General features: G+C 35.6%; 1 protein-coding gene across 5 annotated transcripts in view; it reads left to right on the forward strand.

Annotated features, from left to right (window-relative positions):
* NCOA1 (nuclear receptor coactivator 1) overlaps positions 1 to 27,604 on the forward strand; it is a 197,895-nt gene that overhangs the window by 72,821 nt on the left and 97,470 nt on the right. For all 5 annotated transcript variants that reach the window (XM_082671912.1, XM_082671914.1, XM_082671916.1 and 2 more), the window contains exons 2-4: positions 8,116 to 8,272; positions 21,265 to 21,370; positions 24,230 to 24,396. In XM_082671912.1, the coding sequence (XP_082528038.1) occupies positions 21,282 to 21,370; positions 24,230 to 24,396 (256 nt within the window). In that variant the 5' untranslated portion in view covers positions 8,116 to 8,272; positions 21,265 to 21,281. The remainder of the gene's footprint in view (positions 1 to 8,115; positions 8,273 to 21,264; positions 21,371 to 24,229; positions 24,397 to 27,604) is intronic.

The following is a 27,604-nucleotide window of genomic DNA, read 5'->3' on the forward strand; positions in this document are numbered from 1 at the left end:
GGGAGAGAAAATCTACTGCCCTTAGAGGTTTGAGAGTTTCTTTTATTTCCTTACAGAAAAGAGAGCATTAGACCACAGCTTCTTTTGACACTCAGCAACTGTTACCTTATGAGATAATGGAAGATGGATTGTTTTTTCCTGCTTTCCCAAAGTCACAGTCCGTGATATCAGCTACCAATAGGTGTATGGAGAAGTGTTCCATTGGTCTAAAGCTGACTCTTTTTCTGAACTTTCCTGATTAACTGTTGCATAGGACTTGCTGCCTATCGTTAATTCTGTTTCTGGCAGATAATTCTTGATATTATTGAGTAATTTCAATTGCTAATTGGTTCTTGAGGATGTCAGGATGGTGGATTTTAAAATTCTCAAAAAGATTAAGGCGTTAATAACATACTTGAAACAAAACCTTAAAAAGATTACAAAATAACAGGAAGATTAAAAATAAATAAAATATTAAAAATAGTATCATAGTATTTGATTCCGAAGAAATTAATAGGTTGAGCACACATTTAATATTGTTCCCACCCCAAACCATAGTTTAGTTAAACAACAACCAAAATAAGGTCAACAAGGGTTGTTGTTGTTTTTAGTCATAAATCAAGAGATGTAGGGAAATGGGAGAAAATACAGCAAAATTTTCGAGGCTGGAAAACAGCTAGAATAGTGAACAATCTTATTAAACCTAAGAAAACTATGTTTTAAGTGGAGAAAGCTAAGGACCAGTTGAATTTGTACTGGTGACTCTTCAAAGGGCCCAGGCAGTGGTAGTATTGTGTACTTCTGGAAGTGGAGGCGAAGAAGGGAAGGGGATTAAAATAAGGAGGATTATTTAAAAGCTAAGAAACAGATGCCTGGGTCTCGTCTATTCTTTGCCACTGTACTACTGCACTGCTCCCATCTTGACAGATGGGAGACTTGAAGTTTATTCTCTAGCTTAAAACAGAGGACTAGTGAACACCAGGCACACTGAAGGGGGAGGGGGATTAGATGAGCATTGGCATTTTGAATGCTGAGAACTCTTGCTCTCATCTCCATTACTGGCTTCCCAAACTGAGTCCTTTATCCTCCAGGCAGGAAACAGGAAGAATCTTCTGTGAAGAATCTGACCATCCCAAGAAGAAAAACCTAAAGTCAAAAAGGAACTGTACTCTAGTTGGTAAAATTGTTTCTTACAGGGGTACAGGTTAACAATTCTGAAACTACTTTATATGTATACAGGTATTGAACTAATAAGTAAATAAGTGGTAGATAATGGGAACCAGGTTTCTCATATCAGTATTTGTGCCCTAACAGAGGGCCTGGCCAGATTGCCGTATAGTGAACGTCACAGTCAGTAGCCCCATGTACATGATTAGAGCTTTCAGTAAACTTTTTATATCCAAACAACTAAATAAATACCATCAGGCATCTAAGGAAAGCATCTACTGTGACTAGCAGGAATGAAAATAAACAAATAGAAAATACAAACAACTTGGAGAAGATAGACTATGCAGCCGAGAAAATTTTATGTATATGCACACATACATATATGTACACATCCAGCTGTATATAGATGTACATATATGCATATACCATATATACACATACATACATATCATATGTGTGTGTATAAAACAGCTGCAGAAAGTTGGGATGCTACATCTGTAAAGCAGAAATAGGGTATTTTAGAAAGAACATTCGGAGAATGAAGAATTCTTATAAATTAAGAATATATAGCAGAAAAAAAAACTCAATAGAGGTTTGGGTAATGAGTTGAGGAAAATTTTTTAGAAAGTAAAGCAAAGAGGCAAAGAAATGATAAACAGATTATAAAAGAAAATAAAAAGAAGGGTCCAGGAGGGTCAACTTCCTATTATTAGGAGTTCCAAAGAGAGAACAGAATAAATGAAGGGAAAGAAAAGAATAAATAGTATAATCCAAGAAAATTTCCCAGAACTGAGACAAAGTACCTATTGAGTACCCAGTATAATGGATGAAAAGAGACTAACACCAGTTGAAATAATAGGATATCCAAATAGCCAGCTGTGATGCTCAGTCTCTATAATATTCAGGGAAATGCAAATTGAAATGAGATCCCATTTTCATCTGTTAGACTGGTTAAAAAATAAAGTCTGACAATATCAAGTGTTGGAAAGAATATGGGTGCAAATGGTTCTCTTACACACTGCTAGTGGGAATGTGAAACAATCATTTGGGCAATCAATTTGACAAATGGTGAGTAGAGCAGAAGATATGCAAATACTACAACTCAGAAATTCCACTTCTGGATATTACCATTAGAAATTCTTGCACATGTGCATATGAAAATACGAAAGAGAAGCCATGTACAAGAACACTCATTGAGGCATTATTTATAATAATGAAAATTTAGACAACTTAAATACATGAATGACTGGGCTGAGATGTGGTATATTCACATGTACATATGAATGAAACACACACACACCTCAGCAGGGATAGAGCTCCAAAACAATATAATGCATGAAATCAGCAAAATGCAGAATATGTACAGTTTAAACATGTATTTTTTTTTTTTTTTGCGGTACGCGGGCCTCTCACTGCCGTGGCCTCTCCCGTTGCGGAGCACAGGCTCCGGACGCACGGGCTCAGCGGCCATGGCTCACGGGCCCAGCCGCTCCGCGGCACGTGGGATCCTCCCGGACCGGGGCACGAACCCGTGTCCCCTGCATCGGCAGGCGGACTCCCAACCACTGCGCCACCAGGGAAGCCCCTAAACATGTATATTTTAAAGCATAAAACATCAGTGTACATTGTTTATGGATGGATATAAAAAAATTTTGACCAGAGGATATATACTAAATTCATGATGATGGTTATCTCTTTCAAAAGGCGTCAGAGTGAAAAGAGTGGGCTTTGTGTGAGTGTGGGGCCTTTTGATTTTTGGTAATACTTCATTTCTTTAAAAAGAAAATAAATATATCAAAAATGTTTACTGTTACACTTATTGGTAGTAGATCCATAGATACTCCTTTGTTCTGTTTCTCTATATATTTTAAAATTCTGACCCTGTACCTCTGCCTAACTCCAAAATAACAAAGGAGGAATGTTTGATAGATTTCCTTTATTACTCTTTCTATGTGTTAAGTGCTATAGGTACTCTTCTTTCACCTTGCTTCCTCGTCTGGTTCTTAAATCAGATTGAATATAAGAGGTTAATAAACTGAATAATTTAATAAATTAAATTAAAGGAATTGAGGTGCTGCATTAGCCAGCATTTGTGCCAGAACTGGAAGCAGATAATGAAGACAGAAAGGCCTTACCCATGAGGAGAGAATTGGAACAAGTAATGGGAAGCCTCCAGGCATGAGGATCTCCTAGGAGTTTGTACCATCCATATCAGGTCTCCTGCTTTGGGTTCCTGGAGGGGAGGGGGTGTGAGAAAAGACTTAAAATACTGAGCTCTGGATAGCATAGATAATACATAATAAATACTGGGAGATATATTTTAAGAATAGTGAGCTTACTGATCTCATAATGCCAAACATCAGATCATCAGCACTGCTCTCTTTTTCTCCCTATTTCTTCGTATTCCTCCTGTCTTCTTTGGTTCTCTGTGTATCACCTGTCTCTTGATTTCCATATTTTTTTTTAATTAAAAAAATTTTTTTTTTTGGCGGTACACGGGCCTCTCACTGTTGTGGCCTCTCCCGCTGCGGAGCAGAGGTTCCGGGCGTGCAGGCTCAGCGGCCATGGCTCACGGGCATGGCTCACGGGCATGGCTCACGGGCCCAGCCGCTCTGCAGCATGTGGGATCTTCCCAGACCGGGGCACGAACCCATGTCCCCTGTATTGGCAGGCAGACTCTCAACCACTGCACCACCAGGGAAGCCCCATATTTTTCACTTCTCATTGTCTACATATCTTTTTGGACTACGGATTTATCTTGTGCTTTTCTGTCTTCATGCAGTCCCTGAGTGACTATTTTCAGCCTCCCCCTCAGCATCATTCCTGTATTCCCGTTTGGCCTTGAATCATCAGGACCCCCTAAATCATTAGCAGGATCCATCTGGCTTCAGTTACTGCCTGACTTTGAAAAAGTACCTGTAAAAACTCTTAGGTTTTATAGAAGAGAGTGGCATTATTTCACAAAGATTATACCTGTAGCCTTAACTACACAAATGATTTTTGAGTAGTGCTCTTCCTTGAAAGTCAGAAAATGACAGAACCTGGGTTTGTGGTTGACTAAATGAACAATGCCATCTTTGCCATAGTCAGTTACTACTTACCAATTCTTAAGCAAATTTACCTAGGAACAAATTCAAAGATACAGTGCTTCACAGATGAAAGAACACAAAGTATTAATTAGGAGGTATCTTATCACCCAAGAAATGTCTTGGGGACTTAAGTTGATTACAAATGCAAATAAACTAGATATTATACAGTGAGAACAACCCAACTAAATATAATGTAAGTTGGGCTAACCTAACTATAAATTCCTTTCTTTAATAGTTTAAACTATGTCATTATGAAGAACTAGTCCAAGTTTTTTTGAGTTTTTGAATTGTGGGTTTAAATCAAGGAAAAAGGGAAAGAAAATCTTGAAAATACAAAAAGCACTCTGTTTAATTTAGAGGGACTATAATAGGTAAGCACTTTTGGATCCAGGTCATAGGATCATCCAATTTTCTAACATTAGATAGACATGCCACTTTAATGCGGAATTCAGCATTGGGGGGAATCATGATGTAGAGAAAACGTAGTCTTTATTTAAAAAGGAAAAGCCTAAAACAAGCATCAGAAAACCCACATTATAAATATATTATAAAATAAAATAAAAAAGATTTATATTCATTGATTGTAAAATGCACTAGATATGTAAAAAGTAAACCACTAATTTTATTTTTGAGTATTATATGAATTAATTTGGGGGAGAATTTACATCTTAATGCTATTGAGTCTCAGTGAACCCATGAAAATATTCAGTCACTCTTTTTTTTAGTCTTTTGTAATTTCAGAAATGTTTTATAATTTTAAGTGTATAGGTCTTACCTATATTTTGTTAAATTAATTCCTAAGTATTTTATGTTTTTTGATGCTATTATAAATTGTTTTGCACTTCCAGTTGTTTACTGTGGTTATATAGAAACACAATTGATTTTTGTATACTCACCTTGTGTCTTACAGCTTTGTCAAATCACTTATTCTAGTAATCATTTTTCAGATTCCTTAGATTTATGTACCGACATTTTTTAATTGAATAAAGACAATTTTAGTTCTTCCTTTCTAAGCTTCCTTCTATTTGTTTTTCTTGACTTATTGCACTGATTAGGACCTCCAGTACGTCTATTACAATAATGAAGAGAAGTGGTTAGAGTGAACATTCTTGCCTTGTTCCCAATATTAGGAGAACTCCCAATATTTCACCGTTGTACTGAATACTAGCTGTAGGTTTTTCATGGATCCTCCTTATCAGATTGAAGGAGTTACCTTTAATTTTTAGCTTGCTGAGAATTTTATCATGAATGGGTGCTGAATTTTGTCAGATGTTTTTCTGTACCTATTGAGATATTTATATGCTTTTTATTCTGTTAATGGCATATCATCCTTATATATTGCTGGATTTAATTTGCTATTTTGTGTCTACATTCATGAAACTGATTTTCTTTTCTAGTAATATCTTTGGCAAGTTTGGTATTAGGGTTTTGCTGGCCTAGTAAAACAATTGGGGTGTATCTGCCTTTTATTTTCTGGAAAGTGTGCACAATTATTATTACTTCTTTAAATGTTTCATAGAACCCACCAGTGAAGCCATCTAGGCCTGGAGTATTGTTTTGTTTTAATTACAAATTAATTTCTTTAGTAGATAACATTGTGTTCATTTTTGTGGTTTTAATAATTTATATTTTTCAAGGAATTTTTCACTTCATTGCAGTTACTGAATTGATTTGCATTATGTGGTTTAGAACATTATATTTGTAGGACATGAAGTGATAGCTGTCCATTTCTGACATTGGTACTTTGTGTTGTCTTTCATTTTTCTTGATCATTCTTGCTCAAGTATTAATAATTTTTTTATCTTTTCAAAAAGTCAACTTTTGATTTTAATTTTTTTCAGTTGTCCAGTCTTCATATTGGGTATTGTTTTGACTTCAAGTTCACCGACTTGTTTTTGTGCCATCTCAAATCTTCTATTAAGCTTGTCCAGTGAATTTTAAAATTTCCATGTTGAACTAGTTCTTGAATTTTCATTTACTTCTATTTTATAGTATCCATTTGCTACAAGTATTTCTCATCTGTTCACTTATTATTATAACATCCTGATCATACTCATAATAACTGCTTTAACATCATTATCAGTTAATTTCAACTAATCATCTTATGGTTTCTATTGACCCCCCCCCTTTTTTTTCCTGATCTTGAGTTACAATTTCTAGCTTCTTTGCATGTTTAGTAATTTTTTATTGTATACTGGGTATTGTAGATAATATTGTGGATTATCTTTTTCTGAAGAGTATTGATTTTTGTTCTAGTAGACAACTAAATTACTGGCTGGTAAATATACACTTACTGTACAATCCAGTTGCATTTATGGGTGTCTGTTTATTTACTTATTTATTTGGTTGCATCGGGTCTTAGTTGTGGCACACAGGCTTTCTAGTTGTGGCACTCAGGCTCCAGAGCGCGCAGGCTCAGTAGTTGCGGTGCAACTTGTAGTTGCCCCGCAGCATGTGGGATCTTAGTTCCCTGACTAGGGATCAAATCCGTGTTCCCTGAATAAGAAGGGGGGTTCTTTACCACTGGACCACCAGGGAAGTCCCCATTTCTGGGTGTTTATCCTAGAGACGTGAAAACTTATATTCACACAGAAACCTGTACACAAATATTTATAGCAGCTTTGTTCATAATAACCCCAAATTGAAAACAACCCAAACGTACTTCAACAGGGAATGGTGAAAAAGAAACTATGGTACCTTCAAACCATGGAGCAATAAAAAGCAACAAACTATTTGTATATGCAACATGTTGGATGGATCTCAAGGGCATTAGACTGAGTGAAAAAAGCCGGTACAAAATGTTTCCATACTATTCGATTCAATCTTTGTAATATTCTCAAAGTGACAAAATTATAAAAATAGAGGGCAGATAAGTAGTTGCTAGGAGTTAAGAAAAAGGGAGTGAGGAGTGTATGATTATAAACAGCAAAAGGGAATCTCATTTGTGGTATGGTTATATAGGGGTATTTGGATCAACCAAGGATTTGAGGAAAATCTGCATACAGAATTAAGGTCCCCCACCCCCTTACTGTACTGCCCTTCCTACCATGATTTTCTCCTCCTATTATCTAGCATTCTGTCAGCTCTGAACTACATTCTCTAATGCCTCAAGCCAGTGAGACAGTGGTTTTCTCCCTTAGGTCTAGCCTCCCAGTAGTACTTAAGGGGTATACTGGGAAGAGTTCTCTTAAGGGAAAGTCTTATAAGTATAGAGCTTATTCAGTATGATTCCTTTCTTGCAGTGATCAAATTCCCTATGTTTCTGCCTGCTTTTAGTCACTTTTCAGTGTCTTTGAGTAATTTTTATTTTGTCCAGAGTTAATCATCGTTATCTGTGGGCAAGTTAGTCCAATACAAGATAGTTCATCTTTACTGGAACCAGAGCTCAATGAATTTTATTTTTAGGTATTAGGAATATAAAATTTTTGTAAACTTTTTCAATAAAAATTTTGAAAGTTAAGTATCATAGTAACTTTAATACATAGAAGTATTACAGAAATGAAAGAAGGAATTAAGTGCAAACTGAAAACATTAAAAATCAGAATTTATAGGTAAAAAGAAAGATAAACATACAAATGCAGCCAGAAAAAAATTTTAAAAGACATATAAATGGACCTGTCAGGAGATTAAGGGCAGAATGCAATTATGTATTACTCAAGCAGCAGTCTTAAATAAGAATATATATTCAGGTACCAGAAGGACTTCAGTTGTAAAATCAGATCTTCATCCATTGTCTTTTGGAAGTGTTTTTCCATTTGGCCTGAAAAGTTGTATTTTCTTTTTTTTAACCGAGCATTTCTGACCTTTATTATTTCTTAGAGAATAAAATGACAGTCTAACCTCCCTTCTGCTTTTATTTTTTTCTTCTCCTTTGTTTTAGTTGTTTGCATAATTGGCCTTAGAAGAGGTAAGAGTGAAGAGACTCGAGCCATCTCTGGAAAATACCTTTCCCCCATTCCATTGGAAGCTACCCTCTGGAGCACCAGATTTGACCATATATGTTCTGAGGACTCACTATGAACAAAGAAGTCTCCCAGGTAGGAATTGTAGCTCTGTTTTTAAAGAGCTTTGTTTCTGCAAAAGTATGGTGTGAAAATGATTACTTGTTGACTCTTATTTTTTATGGAAATATGTCTTTGATCTGAGAAGCTTCAAGGTTATTCTAAAATATGTGCTGACATTCCTAAATGAAAATGTTAGAAAAGTTATAGATGATACTTTGTAAACCACTGTAATGCACATTGAAATTAATACTGGTTCAGATCAGTATCTTACTATGAAACCCTCAAGTCCTTACTGAATTAAAAATGGCAGCACACACTACTATATATAAAATAGATAACTAATAAGAACCTGCTGTATTGCACAGAGAACTCTACTCGATACTCTGTAATGGCCTATATGGGAAAAGAATCTAAAAAAAAAAAAAGAATGTATATATGTACATGTATAACTGATTGCTGTAGACCTAAAACTAACACAACATTGTAAATCAACTATATTCCAATATAAAAATTTTTTTAAATGGCAGGGGAAAAACTATACTGAACCATCCCCAGATTTGGTCTATACATTTTTTTTTAACATCTTTATTGCAGTATAATTGCTTTACAATGGTGTGTTAGTTTCTGCTTTATAACAGAGTGATTCAACTGTACATATACATATATCCCCATATCTCCATTTCTATTATAATCCAGTCATTAAATCTATTTACATCTAGCGTCCATTCTGTACATTTGAGCAGTTTTAAATTGTTGTTTTCTAAGAGTTTGTGAGCTAACTGAAGGAATAGAACTAGTGTATCCATGAATATGACAATGGTCATAGCAACCTATAGTGAGAAAAATAAACATGTACCAAGCCGAGACTAGAAAGTTGAAGAGTAATCAGAAACTGGTAAACCAAGTAAGGGGAAGACTTCCAGCAGGAAGTTTTAATTGAATTATAACATATATAAATAAAAATCATAAATTTTAAGGGTATAACTCTTTTAATTTTATTTTTGGCTGCGTTGGGTCTTCGTTGCTGCGTGCAGGCTTTCTCTAGTTGCAGGGAGCGGGGACTACTCTTTGTTATGGTGCACGTGCTTCTCATCGCGGTGGCTTCTCTTGTTGTGGAGCACTGGCTCTAGGTGTGTGGGCTTCAGTAGTTGTGGCACAAGGGCTCAATAGTTGTGGCTCGCATGCTCTAGAGTGCAGGCTCAGTAGTTGTGGCACATGGGCTTAGTTGCTCCACGGCATGTGGGATCTTCCCGGACCAGGGCTCGAACCCGTGTCCCCTGTATTAGCAGGCAGATTCTTAACCACTGTGCCACCACGGAAGCCCTAAGGGTATAACTCTTGAGTTATCATGTACTGAATGTATTTGTGTAAATGCCATCCAGGTTAAGAAGTAGAACAATATCAGTATCCCAGTAAACCCCCCTCATCTCTGACTCATTGCACACCCACCCACTTTTAAAAAAAAATAAATTTATATATTTATTTATTTTTAGCTGTGTTGGGTCTTCGTTGCTGCGCCCAGGCTTTCTCTACTTGCAGCAAGTGGGGGCTACTCTTCGTTGCAGAGCATGGGCTTTAGAATATATATGCAGGCTTCAGTAGCTGTGGCACGTGGGCCCAGTAGCTGTGGCTTGCAGGCTCTAGAGTGCAGGCTTAGTAGTTGTGGCACACAGGCTTAGTTGCTCCACAGCATGTGGGATCTTCCCGGACCAGGGCTCGAACCCCTGTGCCCTGCATTGGCAGGCAGATTCTTAACCACTGAGCTACCAGGGAAGCCCACCCACCCACTTTTAAAGGAGGAGACAGTTGTCACCCTGGAGTGATCGCTGTCAATTTGGAGGGTGGGGTTTAGCAATCATAGAAGTTAAAGGCAATTAAATTTGGTTGGCTGACAACCAATGCCTGTGTTTGGAATAAATAATGAATTTGGGAGACGGAGGCAAGACTATGAATTGGCAGAGAACTTTAAAGCAAGGACTGGTGGTGCAGCATGATTTGAGAAGATACTCATTTGATCCTACTACCTCTCTCTTTAAAACCTCATTGGTTTCCGGAACGAACATGTTCCAGATTTATGGCTTTTATTAACTGGTGATACATTGTATTTATTAACTGAAATTTTCTGTTGTTTGAAATCAGACTGTTGATTCTCAATAAGGAGAGAGAAGTTAATAAGCATTCTGATTATTAAGAAAAAAGTTTTGCAGAGTAGGATATATTATAATTAAGAGAAATTTTAGTCATGTAGGAGAGTCCTCTCTTTAAGAGTTTTTAGACAGAAATGTTCATACCTCGACTTTATGAAAGAGAAAGGGAGAGAAAATAGAATAATCTAGTGATTGAACTCTGGGCTGGGTGTCTTTTTCTTTAACTCATTGTTCAGTGAGTGTGAGAAAGTCATGTTTTCTTCATGTCACAATGAAAGTTTTTATCTTTTATATTTCTCCTTAACATTTATTCAAACCAACTTTAAACATACCAAATAGCTGCAAGATTTGTAGATTGCACACCTATGTGCCCATTGCCCAGTTTCACCAGTTGTAAACATTTTGTTACATTTGCTTTCTCTCTCTCTGTATGTATTTACTACTACTTCTCCTGCCCCTCCCCCTCCATCACTACTATGATGATGATGAATCACAGTTGAGAGTAAGTCGTAGACATTTATGATCTTTTACTCCTAATGTCTCCTACTTAACCACAATATAATAATCAAATTCAGGAAACTTAACATTTTCATTATTATTATCTAATATATGGTCTATATTACAGTTTAGTCAGTTGTCTAATCCAGAATCATACATTGCATAATTGTCACATCTCTTTGGTTCCTTTAACCTGGAATAGTTTACACTTTTTCTTTGTCTTCCATGATATTGACATTTTGAAAAAGTATAGGCCAGCTGTTTTGTACAGTGGCACTCATTTTGAGCTTGTCTGTCTCCATCTATGTTCCTTTCTAAAGAGACTATGATATGGGACTTTGGAGATTCATGGTTTTGTTACTGAGAATCTTATCCGGTAGAATGAAGCCCATGAAGATTTTTTTCAGGAGAAAGTCTGTTAAAACAATTTTATGTATGTGTGCATATGTATACATATAATCTTAGAATCCAAGATTTATAAACTTTTGGACAAATTAAAGGCAGAACTTTAGATTTTGAAGGAATAGTACATTTACATTTTAAGGTGAATCACATCTTATAAGAAATAATTGGTTTTATTTGTAATGACCATAGAAGATAAGTCAGGATTAGGTATATGATTAATTTTATTTATTGCTATGTGATGTTTGGGTGAAGAGTTAGAAAGATTCTCTGTTCATGTGTTTGAGAACTTTGTAAATAACCACCCAGTATTTTTAGATGTGGTATAACTTAATGTCAACTTTTCTGAAGACTTTCCTAATGAAGAAGCATTAGGTAAAAGCAAAATTTAGAATCTGTTGTTGACTTTTCTACTCATCAGTATGTAAGGTTAGGTTATATAGGTTAGTTATATAAGTTAAAACATAGCCAGATTCTGGAACCAAATTACCTAAGAATTGGTAATTTGATTTCTACCTCTGCTACTTATGATGTTGGGCAGATTAAGTAACCTCTCTGTGCCTTGGTTTCCTCATCTCTAAAATGGATTATAATACTACATACCTCATATCTTATGAGTACATGAATTAGTAAGGTTTATAAGTAAATACTATGTTAGATGCTTAGAATGGCACATAGTAAATCCTATAAAAGTGTTAGTCATCATCATTGTTGTCACCATCAGCCCATAGGTTCTCTATTAGTAAGATAAAACCATTGAACTCAGTCAGTGATTCTGTAAAGTGGAGATAATAATAATACACACTTCATAGGGCAGTTGTGAGGAATCAATGAGTTCATATATGTGAGATACATAAACACACAATATATTTTATTACATTGTCATATCCTTTAATTGAATACATATTAATGGGCCTACGTTTTTCTGTGAACCTTTTTATTGTTTTGTTCCTCTCAAATTCTTTTTTACTACTAACCTTATACTGTAAAAGTGGAAATAGGCAGGACAGGCATTTCGTATGTGCTAAGTAGTCTATAGTCAAAAAGTTGAGAAGCACTGTATGAGATGACAATTGTTAGGGTCCCTCTTCTGAAATTTTATAAGTCTGAGTCTCCAGTTTAAAATTTATAAGCATGATTTTCATAGTTATTATTTTATTGAGAACACTGGAAAGTGAAATTTAAGTTTCACTTGTTTAGAGTTAGTCTTTAGTTGGGTATTACACTGGAAGGGGTATAGCTAGATAAATTAGTATTTTATTGAGGAGATACTGATGCTGTTTAACCAGCTATTCACCTGAGATGCTTGGGAATTTTTTTTTTTTTTTCATTTTTTCAATGGGTATCAATAAAGTTTTTACCAAATATAAATGAATCAAGTAAGATGACTTAGGTTTAAAGCTGGGCTTTTAAAAATGCATCTCCTTTCTATAAATGTGAGCAATGAAGATTGTAGCTAGAGTTGTATTGTGATTTAATTTATGTCCCTTCCCCTCCTGCTGGGGAGATGATCCTGAAATTAACTGAAGGTTTAACTTGACTCGATCATTTGCTAATGCCCTCAAAACACAACTCCATTATTTTGGCAGATTATTCTGACCCATGCAGCTCTATTATTTTGGTATTACTGCCACCTTATAACTTTAGAAATCAAATTTCAATATGATATTTTTTTCTTTTGTTGGTTTATATATGTACATTTAACTCTGTATTTTAAAGTGAGTTTCTGAAATGTTCGAGAGAAATTGAACCACTTCTGATCAGGGGCTTAATTCTTTATTTTAGATATTGGAGTAATTTTATATAGTAAATGTGGTTATTTGGTTTTGGATAATCATCTGTGGATTATCTATGTCTAATGTTGATCTTCAGTCTCGTCTGGCCCCCGCTTTAGCTGTTTCTCTGCTCATTAGTATCTGAATCTGTGAAAGAGGGTGAAGTTCATGGAAAAAGACAGAGATTGACATTTTTGTCACTTAATTTTTGTCTCTATGACCATCATTTTCTTTTTTTAAGGCTGTTACCTTTTTGCTAGATTACTATAAACTCTTCTCTGTGAACATGCAAGTAAATATCAAATACTTATTTTGTTGTTTATAGTTAAAGATAGCTATAGTCAGGAAGACTGATTTTAATCTTTTTTCTAATACCAACATATTTTTCACGTTAGAACAATGTAGAACTGATTTTTGGAAGACATGTACAGTATATCTACAATTACCCAATGTCATTTTAAAATAACTGGAATCATCTAGCTTTGTAGATTTATAAGGAAATGTTGAGGATATTTTTGCCAAACTGTTTTAATACAATAGCTGCCATAAACATGTTTCATATGCTGACTGTTTTTCCTAAATAGGAGTATTTTAACAAGGCCAATGCATATATGTGTATTTCTTACCTTAAAAAATTAAATTTTAAATAAAGTCAATATGAGGAATTTAAACTTGGGGGTTTAAAACTTATTTGGTTTTCTTCTTCTTCCTATATATTTGCTAATAGAAAAGAAAGAATACTTTTTAACCCTTTTTCCAAATTATTCTTTCCATTTAGAAAAAAATAATGCAGAAAAAGGAAGCATTGTCTCTTGATCTGTAGAATAAACTTTTAGTAGTAAACATAAATTTATTAAATACATTGTTTCAAATATTATATACTTTTAGAAGCTAAGTTGCCAAGTCCTTGATAATGTCTTTATTATTAGTGTAATAAATTTAAAAGAGTTTGCACAGGATTTTCTTTTACAAAAAGCACTTTTAAAAAATCTCATATTTTATAGAATCAATGAAATAAGATAAAATGACGCCTGTTTTTAAGAACTCATTGCTTTCAATCTGTTTCTTTGCCTTTGCTTTTTATTCCTGGCCATAACAGTTAAGATATTGGCATGTTTATTGTAGAGGCTTATGTGGCAGGGACTCTTCTCTGGGCCAGGGATAACCACGATCTGAGTTTTGGTTCCTGCTTTGTGGGTTCAGAGAGAATTTTTGTTTCCAGATGTTTAAGGAAATCCTTGTTCAGTCATTAGCTTTAAAATATCTGTTTTTTGGGCTTCCCTGGTGGTGCAGTGGTTAAGATCCACCTGCCAATGCAGGGGACATGGGTTCGAGCCCTGGTCTGGGAAGATTTCACATGCTGCGGAGCAACTAAGCCCATGCGACACAACTGCTGAGCCCGTGTGCCACAACTACTGGGGCCCACACACCTAGAGCCCGTGCTCCGCAACAAGATAAGCCACCACAGTGAAGAGCCCATGCACCACAATGAAGAGCAGTCCCCGCTCACCGCAACTAGAGAAAGCCCACGCGCAGCAATGAAGACCCAGCGCAGCCAAAAATAAATAAAAGATAATAAAATAAAATATTTTAAAAAATAAAATAAATAAAATAAAATATGTTTTTTAACAAAAAAATTGGAGGCATACAAAGAAACCAAAAAAGTATGGCCCATACACAGGAAAGATAGCAGTCAGTAGAAACTGTCTTAAGAAGCCCAGATGTTGTACTTACTAAACAAAGAAGAAATAGTAGATAAGTTGGATTTCATCAAAATTAAGAACTCTTGTTCATCAGAAGTTACTATAAAGAAAGTGAAAAGATAATCCACAGAATGGGAGAAAATATTTGCAAATCATATATCTGATAAGGATCTAGACATGAATATAAAGAACTCTTATGACTTACCAATAAAAAACAGAAAATACCAATTTTTGGATGTGGAAAAATTGGAACACTTGTACATTTGATGGTGAGAATTTAAGATGGTACAGCCACTGTGGAAGACAGTTTGGCAATTCCTCAAAAATTTAGAGAGTTACAATATGACCTAGTAGTTTCGTACCCAAGAGAATTGAAAACAGGTTCACACAAAAATTTGCACATAAATGTTCATAGCAGCATTGTTGTTAAATAGCCCCAGTAATGGGAAACCTAAGTGGCCATCATTTGATGAATACATAAACAAAATGTGGTATATCCAAACAATGGGAAATTATTTAACCATAAAAAGGGCAATAGAAATCCGAAAGTCCCCATCCTTTCTTATCACATGAGAAAGAATTCAACTGTCACTGAAGTGAAAAGACAAAATTGAAAACTTTTTTTTAGAGAACCCTAGGTGTCGGACTCCAGTCTGAGAAACATCCTTTATGGCAGTTACCCAGTGCAGGAGCTCTTTATTTGTCACGATTTTTCCTGTGTGATATTATCAACTTGGGGAGGTTTAACTCTCAGAGTGTCCCTCTCATGTCTGTGCTTCTCTGTGCTAATTGCTTGCTAGCATTTTCAAGTATATTATTAGAGTTGTTTATTAACTAATTGTTACTTATTTTTCAAATGATGCAGTCCTCAGCTAAATCTGGGAGGTGAGTGACAAATTTCTTATGTAGAAATCTATAATTCAACTGAAATATAAAGCACTGACCTATTTCTTCAGCCCAACCTATTTGGTTTAGTCTGGTCCATTTGAACAGAGGTAGATGTGGTTTCTAGTTCCAAAAACTGCTCTCTAGAGAGTGCATGAGATTGTGTATAACTTAGCAACTCTTTTTAAATCAACAGCATACTTTTACTTAGAAACCTAACCTCTTTTTTTTAAAGGTGATATGTAAATTGGCTTCCTGAAACCAACATTTCTTTTCTTAATGAACCTTGTTTAAGTTCCCTTACTGCCAAATATAAAGCCATTCCACAAATAGAATAGCTGTAAAAGTTTTCACTCATCAGAGGTTTTGCATTCCACTATCTGTTTATTGTGTTTTGTAAATAGAAAGCAGGTAATACCAGAATCATATCATCAGCAAATTGTTGGTGACTTTCTCATAGCTTCTTACTATTGGCTCTTATTTTGGTAAGCCAGATATTGAATTGCTGTTGAATTGTTGTCTGATGTCTCCTCAACCCCAGAATTTCAGATAAATTTAGCAGATGTCAGTCTCCAGCCAGTAGTCTGACTTAGCATAGTCTGGGGAATCTCATTTGAAATCCAGATTTATTTGTTGCTCAAAATTATCCAAACTGTGAGATTGTATTGCTTATGTTTACAGTTGTGTAAATGCAACATATTTTTGTGTCTCTATCGTACTGTGAAATATAGTAGGAGGTTTCTCCAAAATAGATCTTAACCTTTTCAGAATTAGAAGAGATGTTCTCAAATTTCTAGACCAAGAAGGTGGTTGTTTTTTTTTTTTTTCCATTGAAAACAGGAGAACAAGGATTTCAAGAAAGCTCAATTTCTCAATTATAGAAAAGAATTCCAAAACATTATCAAAGATTCCAGAAAATATTTAATTATAAAAAATCTTAAATATTATTTAAAAAATTTAAATGTCATATTAGTAAAATAACTTAATCACTTAATTTATCACCTATTTTAGCTTCTGTATCTTTTAGACATTATGTTACATATTGGATATACAATGAGGAGATCTAGTAACTGTTTTTGAGTTCACAATCTAGAAGAGGAGACAAATAAGAGAATTATAATTTTATAGCGTATTATCATAAGAAATATATGCCCAGCAGTATTTTGAGAGCCAATAGAATTCAGATGGGTAAATTCTTAGATAGGTATAACCTAATGTCTTAGGAGGCAGGGAAGACTGGCAGCTAAGTAAAGCTGAGCATTAAGTAGGAGTTAGTTAACACTTCTTTTGGATTTTAGCGAACTCTAAAGTCTTATCTTTCATTTTCTTTCCTGTTCATCATTTTCTTCTCTCTTTTATTTCTACTTTTGTTGAAAAATTTAGCATTGATGCTTCTTTATTATTATGAATTTATCACATAATTTCATTTTTTGTTTTAATAAACTTTGAAATATATTTATATTTTATTTCTAAGTAAAAACAAAATTAAGTGGCATCTTTACTTCTGTGGTATCTGGTTAATCTCGTTTATGTTTCTATGACTCTCCATAGGAGAAGAAAGTAGCAGTCTTACTCATTATAGTAATATATCACTTAGCTGATTTTTCTAGTTCTGTATTTGAGAATGGATGCTAACAAAGCCATTGTCGGGTCTTTCAACATCTTTTTTGTTGTGGTGGCAAGTCTGGCATATTGACCTTTGCATTGAGGCTGTCCACCTTAAATTGTAATTATTTTCCTTGTCATATAGAGCCTTCCTCTCCCTCTGACAAGAGGTTTAATAAATGTTTTTCTATGATGACATTAATCCATAGTGCAGTTCATCTCATTTATGTGTCAGTAATAGAAGTCTGGAACTTAAAAACCCATCATGTTTTATACGTGTTGAATTTGAGGTGACGTGGGATATCCAAATGGAAATGTCCATTTGGCAGCTGGAAACTTATTTAGATGCCAAATTACTGAGATCAGAAAGATTGTGCTTACCGTTCATGGAGGAAGCCTTAGAATGAAAATCAGACCTTGTCATTCTTCTGTTCTTAATCCTCCAGTGATTGGCTAATTCACTCAGAGTAAAGCTAAAGTGTATGGCCCTTCCTCTGCCAGGAGCACTCTTCTTCCAGATGTCATTCTCTCTCCCTCACCTCCTTCAAGTCTTTGCTCATGTCTCACCTTGTCAGTGAGGCCCTTCCTAACTACTTTACTTAAAATTGCTGCCCCTCTCCTTCCACAAAACTAAGCCTCTGTTTTTGCCTTGTTTTCCTCCATAATACTTATCACCTTCTAATATACTCTATACTTTACTTTTTAATTTTGCTTCTCTCTCCCTCACAATAGAATGAAACTCTATGAGGACAGTGATTTTTTAATGTTTCATGCACAGTTGTACTCCCACTACCTAGAACAGAAGCTGGCATATAGTAGGAGCTCAATAAATACTTTTTGCTGAGTTTACTTGGGCTACCCACATTGAGATCAATTTAAAGTTTCTGACTCATGTTTACCTTTGCTGCGAAGATGGGATAGTATCAAGGATTTTATTTTTAAAGTCTTTCCTTAGTGTTGAAACTAAAATTAACATATATAATCTATATGTGTATATAGGGACTGTATGTAGTATATAATATATATAGTCTGTTTATATATTGTTTATATAGGTTGGACTAAACTTGATTGGACAAACATTTAATCACTCATTCACCAAATTCTATAATGGACACACAATAGATGGGAACTGATGCAAACTTTGTATATTATGTTGAATGTTATCCTTTGGGCAGTGAGGATTTAGGAAAGGGTTTTAAGCAAGAGATTGACATGATCAAACATGTTTTTGATAGCCTACTTTGGTGGCTCAGGGAGACCACCATAAAAACTATGATGTTTTTAATAGTTCAGCAACAGGTGAGAGGAGATTATAAGAAAGGGGTGGATTTTGGAAATATTTAGGAAATAAAAATGGACACATCTTACTGTTTGCTTGCATGTGGGGTATGAGAGAAGAGGGTAGAATGACTCCAGTGTACCAACTGAGAGGAAAAAAATTGCATGAGGAGGAGATGTTAAGTTCATTTGGAAAGATGAATTTGAAGTGCCTATGTGACCTCTGCATAGAGTTATCTGGCAAGGAGCGGGGTTATGTGTCTGAGACCCAGGAGATCTGGCTAGAGATGGAGATTCAGGGTAATTGGTTTAGAGATTTTTTTTCTTTGAAACCATGTTGAGTGAGTGATATCACTGCAGAATAATGTATAGTATGAGGGGAAAGGAGGCGTAGGACATTAGAACCATGAGGAAATCTAGCCCCGAAGAACTGGGCAAAAAGTACTGAGAATCAGGAAAGTAGAAAACCACACTAATTCTACTAATCTCTCAGGCTGTGGCTTAAACATCACTTCTTCAGAGAAGCCTCAGTTGATCGCCCAATTAAAATTAGGTCTCCTCTATTGTTTTTCTCTATGAACCCTACTCTTTTCCTTTATGATTTTATCACTATAAGAAAATTACATATTAATTTTGTGTTTTATTTGTTTATGTCTCCCACTCCGTGAGGGCAGGGACCTCTATTTTGCGGCCCGTGATTTTGCTCAGCTCCTGTCACAGTGCCTGAGACATGATAGATGCTTGATTTATTTGTTAAGTAAATGAAGGAAGCATAGGATCACAGAAGTCAATGGATGACAATATTTTCAGAAGGAAACAGTTCAGATGCTGCTTCAAGCAGTCCAATAAAATAATAGTAATAAGTTAGCACTTATTGAGCATTAATGAGTGAAGGAATGAAAAGTGTCCATTGTATTTATCAATGAGGAAGTACGGGATGAGTTATCCACTGAGTGAACACTACTCCCCTCATGGAGCTCTTAGTCTAAAGGGGAGATAATAACAATAACCAACATTCTCTAGGAACCTACAGTGCACTCTTTACATGACTGTTCATTCAGTCCTCACAACAAATCTAAAGGTAGGTAAGTATAGTTATTATCCTTATGTTACAGATGAAGAAATAGGAGATTTAAGGAGATTAAGCACTTTGCCCAGGAACAGGCAGGTAATGATTAAGCAGGGCCTTTCTGACCCTAACGCCCATGCTTTTAACCACCATGCTGCAGTAGGGGAATCAAGCTGATTCCTTATCAGGGAAGTGATATCTTGAAAATGCCATTTGAGCAGGAGTGGTTTTGCTGCTGTTTATAGGACACATTAGAAGTGAGAGTGACTGGAATTGAGAAACAAGGTAGAAGGATCTTGCAGGAATCTAGAATGAGGTATTTGCTTCCAAATAAGGATCATAACTGTATCTGAGAATGAAGGAGGAGACACTGTAAGATCTCCTGTTAATGAAGAATTGACAGGACGTGGATTCTGATACAAAATGAGGAGCAAAAGAGAAGAGTAAAAAATAATTGCGATCCTAGGAGTTGGAAATTTTCATGACCTGCACGTCTAATATGGAGAAATTAGAAATGTGCTTTTTTGGTTACATGGAATAATAAAGTCATGATTAGAGTTCTAGGTATTATTTTTATATTGAAAAGGGGATATGACAATCTTTGGTACTGAGAAAGAGCTGGAGACAGAGGAAGTTTTAGGACTAGAGAAAAAGGATCTATTTCAACATATTAATTAAAGTCATGTGAGAAATTCTTATGGATCTCAACTTTACAAGCATGGCTGCTAACATGCAGCACTGTATTTATTTAATCATTTTAGAATTTAAGGAAAAGTTAAAGGTTTTTCCCATTTAACAAGAATTTCCTCTCCTTTTACAAGGGTAGATGGAATGGAAGAGAATGAGAGGTGTGTTGTTTGACATTAGTAAAATCTAAGTGATGGTGATGAGTCTAAGGCCAGAGATAAGCTTCCAAGTTTCGTTAGAGATTCTGCAGAGAATAGTGGTTGATAGGGATAGATCAGGAGGGATCTTTAAGCACAGCCACTGACTGGCACAACATGTAAGAGAGAGACCTGGCTGGCATGCTACGGGAAATGACTTTGTGTTCTCTGGCATCTATAACAAGATCCTAACGTAGACTAAACATTTGATCTTTGTCGCCTGACTGCATAAGCAAAAGGTTAGGAGTATGGAATTCAAAGTTGGTAAGTACAATACAAAATCCAAATCTAGTTCATCGCTTTAATTTTAATCATATATGTATTATTTCTTTTCCTATCAACATAAAATCCCAAACCTTATGAGTAAAAGTTGTTTTAAGTCCTTTTCAAAATAATCTAAAATAAATAAATATAAAAAAGAATCTATCTGACTCTCAGTTACACAGTTTTTACATTTACATATGAAGTAGGTTTTTCTCTTTTAAAAAATTTCATTGTCTATTTAATTATTCTAACAATATTTTCATCCTAATTGATCTCTATGATTTTATGAAGGATGACTAATTTTATTTTACAGGTATAGAAAAGAAAGTGTAGAAACACTAAATAGCTGATGATTCCTGTGCTTTTATATAAATGTGGATGCTTTTATGATGGCTGTAATTATTCATTGAGAAACCACAGTATTTAGATATATTCTAACACAAGGGAGCTTCCTATTCCCATAGAGTTGGAAAGTTCATTAGGGTAGATTTCTTATTGTTTTCCTTCCTTTTTAGGTGTGAAGTTTTTCAACATGAGTGGCCTTGGGGACAGTTCATCTGACCCTGCTAACCCAGACTCACATAAGAGAAAAGGATCGCCATGTGACACACTGGCATCAAGGTAGGAACACTCTTTTTCTTAGTCTGTTTCTGGCAGAGCTGCTTTATCATTTTAAGTCACTTCAGAGCTTTTGCTTCATCTACTCCAAGTTTACCAGCCTTCTCTGAGTCCCTCATACTTACCATGTTCTCTTCCTTCCCCAGGGCCTTTACACATGCTGCTCCCTCATCCAGCTTGCTCCCTCTAGATTTCCTGTAGTCAACACCTATGCATTCTCCAAATACCAGTTTAGTCATTACTTTCTTTTTTTTTAAATTTATTTATTTTGGGCTGCATTGGGTCTTTATTGCTGCATGCAGGCTCTGTCTAGTTGTAGTGAGTGGGGGCTACTCTTTGTTGAGGTGCGCAGGCTTCTCATTGTGGTGGCTTCCCTTGTTGCAGAGCATGGGCTCTAGGTGCACAGGCTTCAGTAGTTGTAGCACGCGGGCTCAGTAGTTGTGGCTCGCGGGCTCTAGAGCGCAGGCTCAGTAGATGTGGCTCATGGGCTTAGTTGCTCCGTGGCATGTGGGATCTTCCTGGACCGGGGCTCGAGCCCTTGTCCCCTGCATTGGCAGGGGATTCTTAACCACTGTGCCACCAGGGAAGCCCTAGTCATTACTTTCTTAAAAGGAGCCTTCTCTTCCTTCCATTAACTATTAGGTCAAATCTCCCCTATTTGTATCTATTTCATATGTATTTTTATAGCTATAATCTGTAATTTCAGGTTTTTATTAGTTTGTGTGCTTATTTCATGAGTTCCCTGGCTTCTCTACTACAGGCTAAGCTGCCGTTTGGTAAGAACTTTGTCCTTACTCACCATTTTATCCCTAGTTCCTAGCACAATGTGTAACTTATATATAGTAAGGACACAGAAAATATTTGTCAAATGAATAAATGAATCCATTGTACATCTTTAACTGCTATTTCAATATATTATGGTATTAGTGGAACAAAGAAAAAAATTATTGATATCAGGATTTTAAAGAATGAATATTTGTGGAATTAAATATTTGTGTGTTAATAAGGAATGTGGTCATCAAATAGGCAAAAGAGAATTATTGCTAAGGAGACTCTAATAAATGCCAGATAGAGAAGGAACCTCAATCAGATCAAAACAGCAGCTTTCCTACCTGAGAGAAGAGTCGGGATTTTATTCCATTCACCTTCAAGGATCTGGAGCAAGGTTTCTCAGCCTCCACACTGTTGACATTGTGGGCAAGATAATACTGTGCTGTGGGAAGCTATCCTGTATATTGTAGGATGTTTGGTAGGATCCCTGGCTTCTACACACTAGATGCCAAATAGCATCTTTATATCAGTTATGATAACCAAAATGTCCTACCAGTTGTGATAACCAAAAATGGCTCCAGACATTGTCAAATATCCCTGGGGACAGGGAAAGCAATATGGCCCCCAGCTGATAATCATTGATGTAGCGCATAAAACGGCAGAAGACTCTTCTGTCATTGGATTACATGCTTTTTCTCATGGGGGGACAAAGAAAGAATTTTTACAGGAGAGTGCCAGGGCTTCAGGTTGGGGAAAGAAAAGTGACTACTTCTCTTAATCAGTTCAGAAAACTGTTACTGAGCGATGATAACCTAAGTACCTAAGTATCATACCTAAGTATCATAGGTAAGTGTCCAGAAGCTAGGAGGAATGCTGATATCAAGATGCAATTCAGTTTGTGTTGTCAGAGTTAATGTTCTTGTCTATTTCTATATATGTCAGTCCTTCTTAATTTAAGAATAAATAGATAAAACTATTGTATTTTACTTTAAATTTTTATTTGGGGAAAATTTTTTAACCTATAAAAGAATAGAGACTAGGAAACGATGTATACCCACCACATATAAACCACGTATTTGCAGTTTTGTTTAAATAAAAGTAGTAAGATGATTAATGACAAAATTGATTTGTCTCTAATTCTTTCAATCTGTTTTTAATGATTATGCATATATAAGTATCTGTGAACAATAGAGAATGTTTATTAAATTTATATATTACATAATACTATGTGTATTTTTCTACAGTATACTTTTCAGCATGGATCTTTAGACATAAAGATAACTAGATTTATTCAGTTCTGTTAACTTTTGATAAATATTGTATTACATGAATATACCGTATTTGAGAAATCTGTTTCCCTACAGATAGACATTCCCTATGGGTAAACAGCCATTTTGTTACAAATTTTCATTCTTGCAGCCAGCACTACAGTGAACATGAACATCCTCGTACACACCTCCTGTTTTATACGTAAGAGTTTCTTTAGGATCTGTGTACATTTTTATGTTAACTGGGTAATTATCACATTGTTCTTTAAATGATAAGCATTGAGAGTTCCTTTTTTCTTGTCTCCACACTTCAACGTTTTGCCAATCTGATGGGTGTGGGGTTATAATTTTAAGTACATTATAAGAATCAAGACTTTATCAGATTTCTAATTATAATTTATTTGAACTCTGGTGTAGTATGCCTGCTTAATTTACAACAAACTTATTTGAAAATTCAAAGTTTCTATTTTAAGGAATTATTATTTGGAACATCCAATAATTTCAAATGCAACTAGTATATGTACTGTCTGCTTCTTTTTGATATTTAGTATTCATTTGAAATATTCAATGTATATACGTCACTGAGGGAATACGTCTGTGATGGCAGTCATTCTCTTTATGCTTTTTAGCTAGAATTGTTTTCTGCACCTTGGTATTTTGTAATATTTGTTTTTTAGATACAATTTTAAATTGTTTTCTAAATCTGGTTTTATATTCTGGATAAAAACAGGAATCTCTGTAAATATATAAATATTAAATACATGATCAGAGAAGGAAATATGGTGGTAGAAAGTACAGTAACTGGATTTCCTTTGTGTAACAGCACTGAAAAGAGGCGCAGGGAGCAAGAAAATAAATATTTAGAAGAGCTAGCCGAGTTATTGTCTGCCAACATCAGTGACATTGACAGCTTGAGTGTAAAACCAGACAAATGCAAGATATTGAAGAAGACAGTCGATCAGATACAGCTAATGAAGAGAATGGAACAAGGTAAAAAAATGAACAAAAAAACCCCTGTGACTGTGTGCTTTGTTATTAAGACATTTACAATATGTGATTTTATTTTTTTTCATTAAGAAATTGCATTCAATTTTGTAATCTTATTAAAGGAACATTTTTGTTTAGATGCTATTTATTTTAGAATGTGAATCTGAGACCCTTCTTTTACAACAAAGTGGCTTATTAAGTTATCTTGAGAACTGGTTGCCTTGAAAGGTTATGAGACCCAGTATCATAGGGGATTAAGTCAGGAGATACAAGTTGTGGTATCAGACCTGAGGCTCTGGCATAGGGTTGAAAGACAGCAACTCAGAGGTAGGAAAGTCCCTCCATCTGAGTTATAAGTTTGTCTCTGCCTGGGCTCTGGGTGGGGGAAACAGCCTTCTCTGAGAAAACCCTGATTTATTTTTATGGTTCAAATTTATACTATTCATATTTACTGGGGACCCAACACCACACAACTCCTGGGTTGCCTACCAGAAACAAAGGCAAAGCACTTTGAAGGAACATAACCACACCTCGCCCTGTCAGGTTCCCAAAGAAAAAGTGCTTCTGAGGGAGATTTTGTGCTATAAACTTATATAACATAGGAGGAAATAATCCACAGTGAGTAAGAACACAAATAACAAACAGAAGGAATAGACCCCAAAGAACTTCAGATTAATAGCAGCAATGTAAAAAGACTATGAACAAATAGTATGTTTTAAATGGTTGAGGTGATAGGCTTTTAAGATTTTAGGAGTAGATAGTCTAGTGACAACTGATTTAGCAGACAGGAAAAACTGGTATTGTAGGTCTGCAGAGGGGATAGCCAACAAGAGGCTGTATGGTACCTTCCTTACTCAATCTGGAAACTTTGACAGCCTGGCTCATACTCCCTCAGCTGAAAATGGGAGGATTCCTCTGGGGCAATTGAGCAGTCCAAAGGGAAAGACACACAGACACTGACAGTTGGAATTGATCCCCCAAGTGAAAAAATCAGCTCCTTGCTCTGTCCCCACACTTCACACATCTGCCAGTCAGGATTTTAGTACCTCACTCTTTAATATGAATAAAAATCCAGATATTTGAAGAAAGTCTTTTTATAAAAGAGAATAAATCAAGCAAAGGAACAGAATAAAGGGAACTCAGAAGAAGCAGAGACAATGCAGGGAGCAAAAGAAAATGTAAAGCCATCAAACAGTCCCTCAGAGACAAAAAGGAGGATATTTCATCTATGAAACAAGAATAAGATGCTATAAAACGAAACATTGGAACTTAAAATCAGGATAGCTGAAAAAAACTTTACCGTATTACCTTATCTTCTCATACTCTCTGCCCCAAGCATTCCAGGAACACTATGCCTCAGGTATTTGCACTTGCTGTTCTCTCTGTCTGGAATTCTCTTCCCTGGATATACACAAGGCTCACTCCTGCATCCCTTTTATGTGTTGGTTCAAATATTTTTTCTCAATGAACTTGTCCCTCACTAACCTATCTAATACACACACATACACACACACACACACACACACACACACACACACACACACACACACACACACACACACACACACACCTCTCTACATCTTCCTTGATTTATTTTCCCCACAGTATTTTTTACATCTAACATATTACACATTTTATTTGTTTATTGCCTGCCTACCCCCACTAGAGCTTCATGAGGGCAAGGATTTTTCTTTGTTCACCATTGTATCCTTAATACCTGTAGCAGTTCCTGGGTACATAGTAGACTTTCAATGAATATTTGTTGAATAAAAAGATATAGCGTTGAAAGATAATTTGAAGAAATCCCATAGAAAGTAAAATAAAAAAGACAAGCAAAGGAAAACAAGAGAAAGATGGAAATGTATAGGATTAGTTCAGGAGGTATAACACATCATTAGTCCCAGAAAAAAAAAAAAAAAAACAGACCAAAATTATAAGAAATAATGCAAAGAAACAAAAACCAAAAAGTTCTCAGAATTAGGGGATATGGGTTTCCAGATGGAAAGCACACATGTAGTGCACAGCACAATGAATAAAAAAGAAAGAAAAAAACCTCACACCAATGCACAATTTCTAGACACCAGAAAGAAAAAACAAGAGAGAGGAAAAAACAGACACATACTAGATTACTTTCAGGAGGGTGCGGATTTCCAAATAGGAACACTGAAAATGAGTATCCTGGACCTAGAATTCTGTGTTCATCCAAATGAAATATGAGTGCAAAATAAAGACATTTTCAGACATCTGAAGCCTCAAGAATGTTATCTCCTGTGTACTTTTTTCCAGAAATATCTATCAAGACCAAGGTAGTAAACCAAGAAAGAAAGGCATAGGATCTTAGCCCAGGGAAACCATGGAATCTTAACAAAAGAAAGGTAGAAGGAGACCCAGGGTTACAGTTGAGCAGCAGAGTAAAGAAGTAGCCAGTCCCAACTGGAGCAGGTGGATAGAGAACTCTAGGAGGAATATTTCTATGGGGAAAAAAATGGAACACATAGAGTATATGATGACTGACCAAATTGAGAGGAATTTTTTAGTCTGGAGGAGAGTTTAGAGATGAATCAAACTTCACAGAAAAACTAAAACATGAAATATGAGAATTGTAAATTATAGCACATACCTTGACTCATTTGTGGACTATATTTATATGGCCATAGTAACATAGATACTAAATACTGACTGCTCTAAAAATTATTGTAACTCTACTGGGAGTATGGGAAGAGGGGATATGTATGTGTGTCTAGATGGTTGATGTAAGTAAGTTAAATTCTTACCTTTTATGATGGCATGTTAATAGATTATGTCTAACATGGGCACAGTCAGGATATAGCAAATAAGCATGTTGTTGAGAAATACGGAATGTATTAGTTAGGATACAGACAAGGCTACTGTAGCAAGAGACCCAAAATACAGTGGCTTTAACAAGGTAGTCTAGGCATGTGTCAGAGGCTCAGATTCCTTCCATCTGTTTTCCTGTGCCATTCCTAGGGTATTGCCCTTACCCATGTGGTCAAACATGGCTCACCTGTACGTGTTCCTGATGACAGGAAAGGGAAAGAAGAAAACAGGAAGGCATACTTCTGTCCCTTTAAGGACAAGACTCTGTCCTTGCATGTCTCATCTGTTCACATGCCTTAGGCCAGTCATATAGCCACTCCTGCCTTGGGTTTTGCCTAAAATTTTGTTTGTTGTGCTTATCATGCATAGTTAC

This window comes from Grampus griseus, assembly GCF_964374135.1.
Source record: "Grampus griseus genome assembly, chromosome: 15".
NCBI classification, from domain to species: Eukaryota; Metazoa; Chordata; class Mammalia; order Artiodactyla; family Delphinidae; genus Grampus; species Grampus griseus.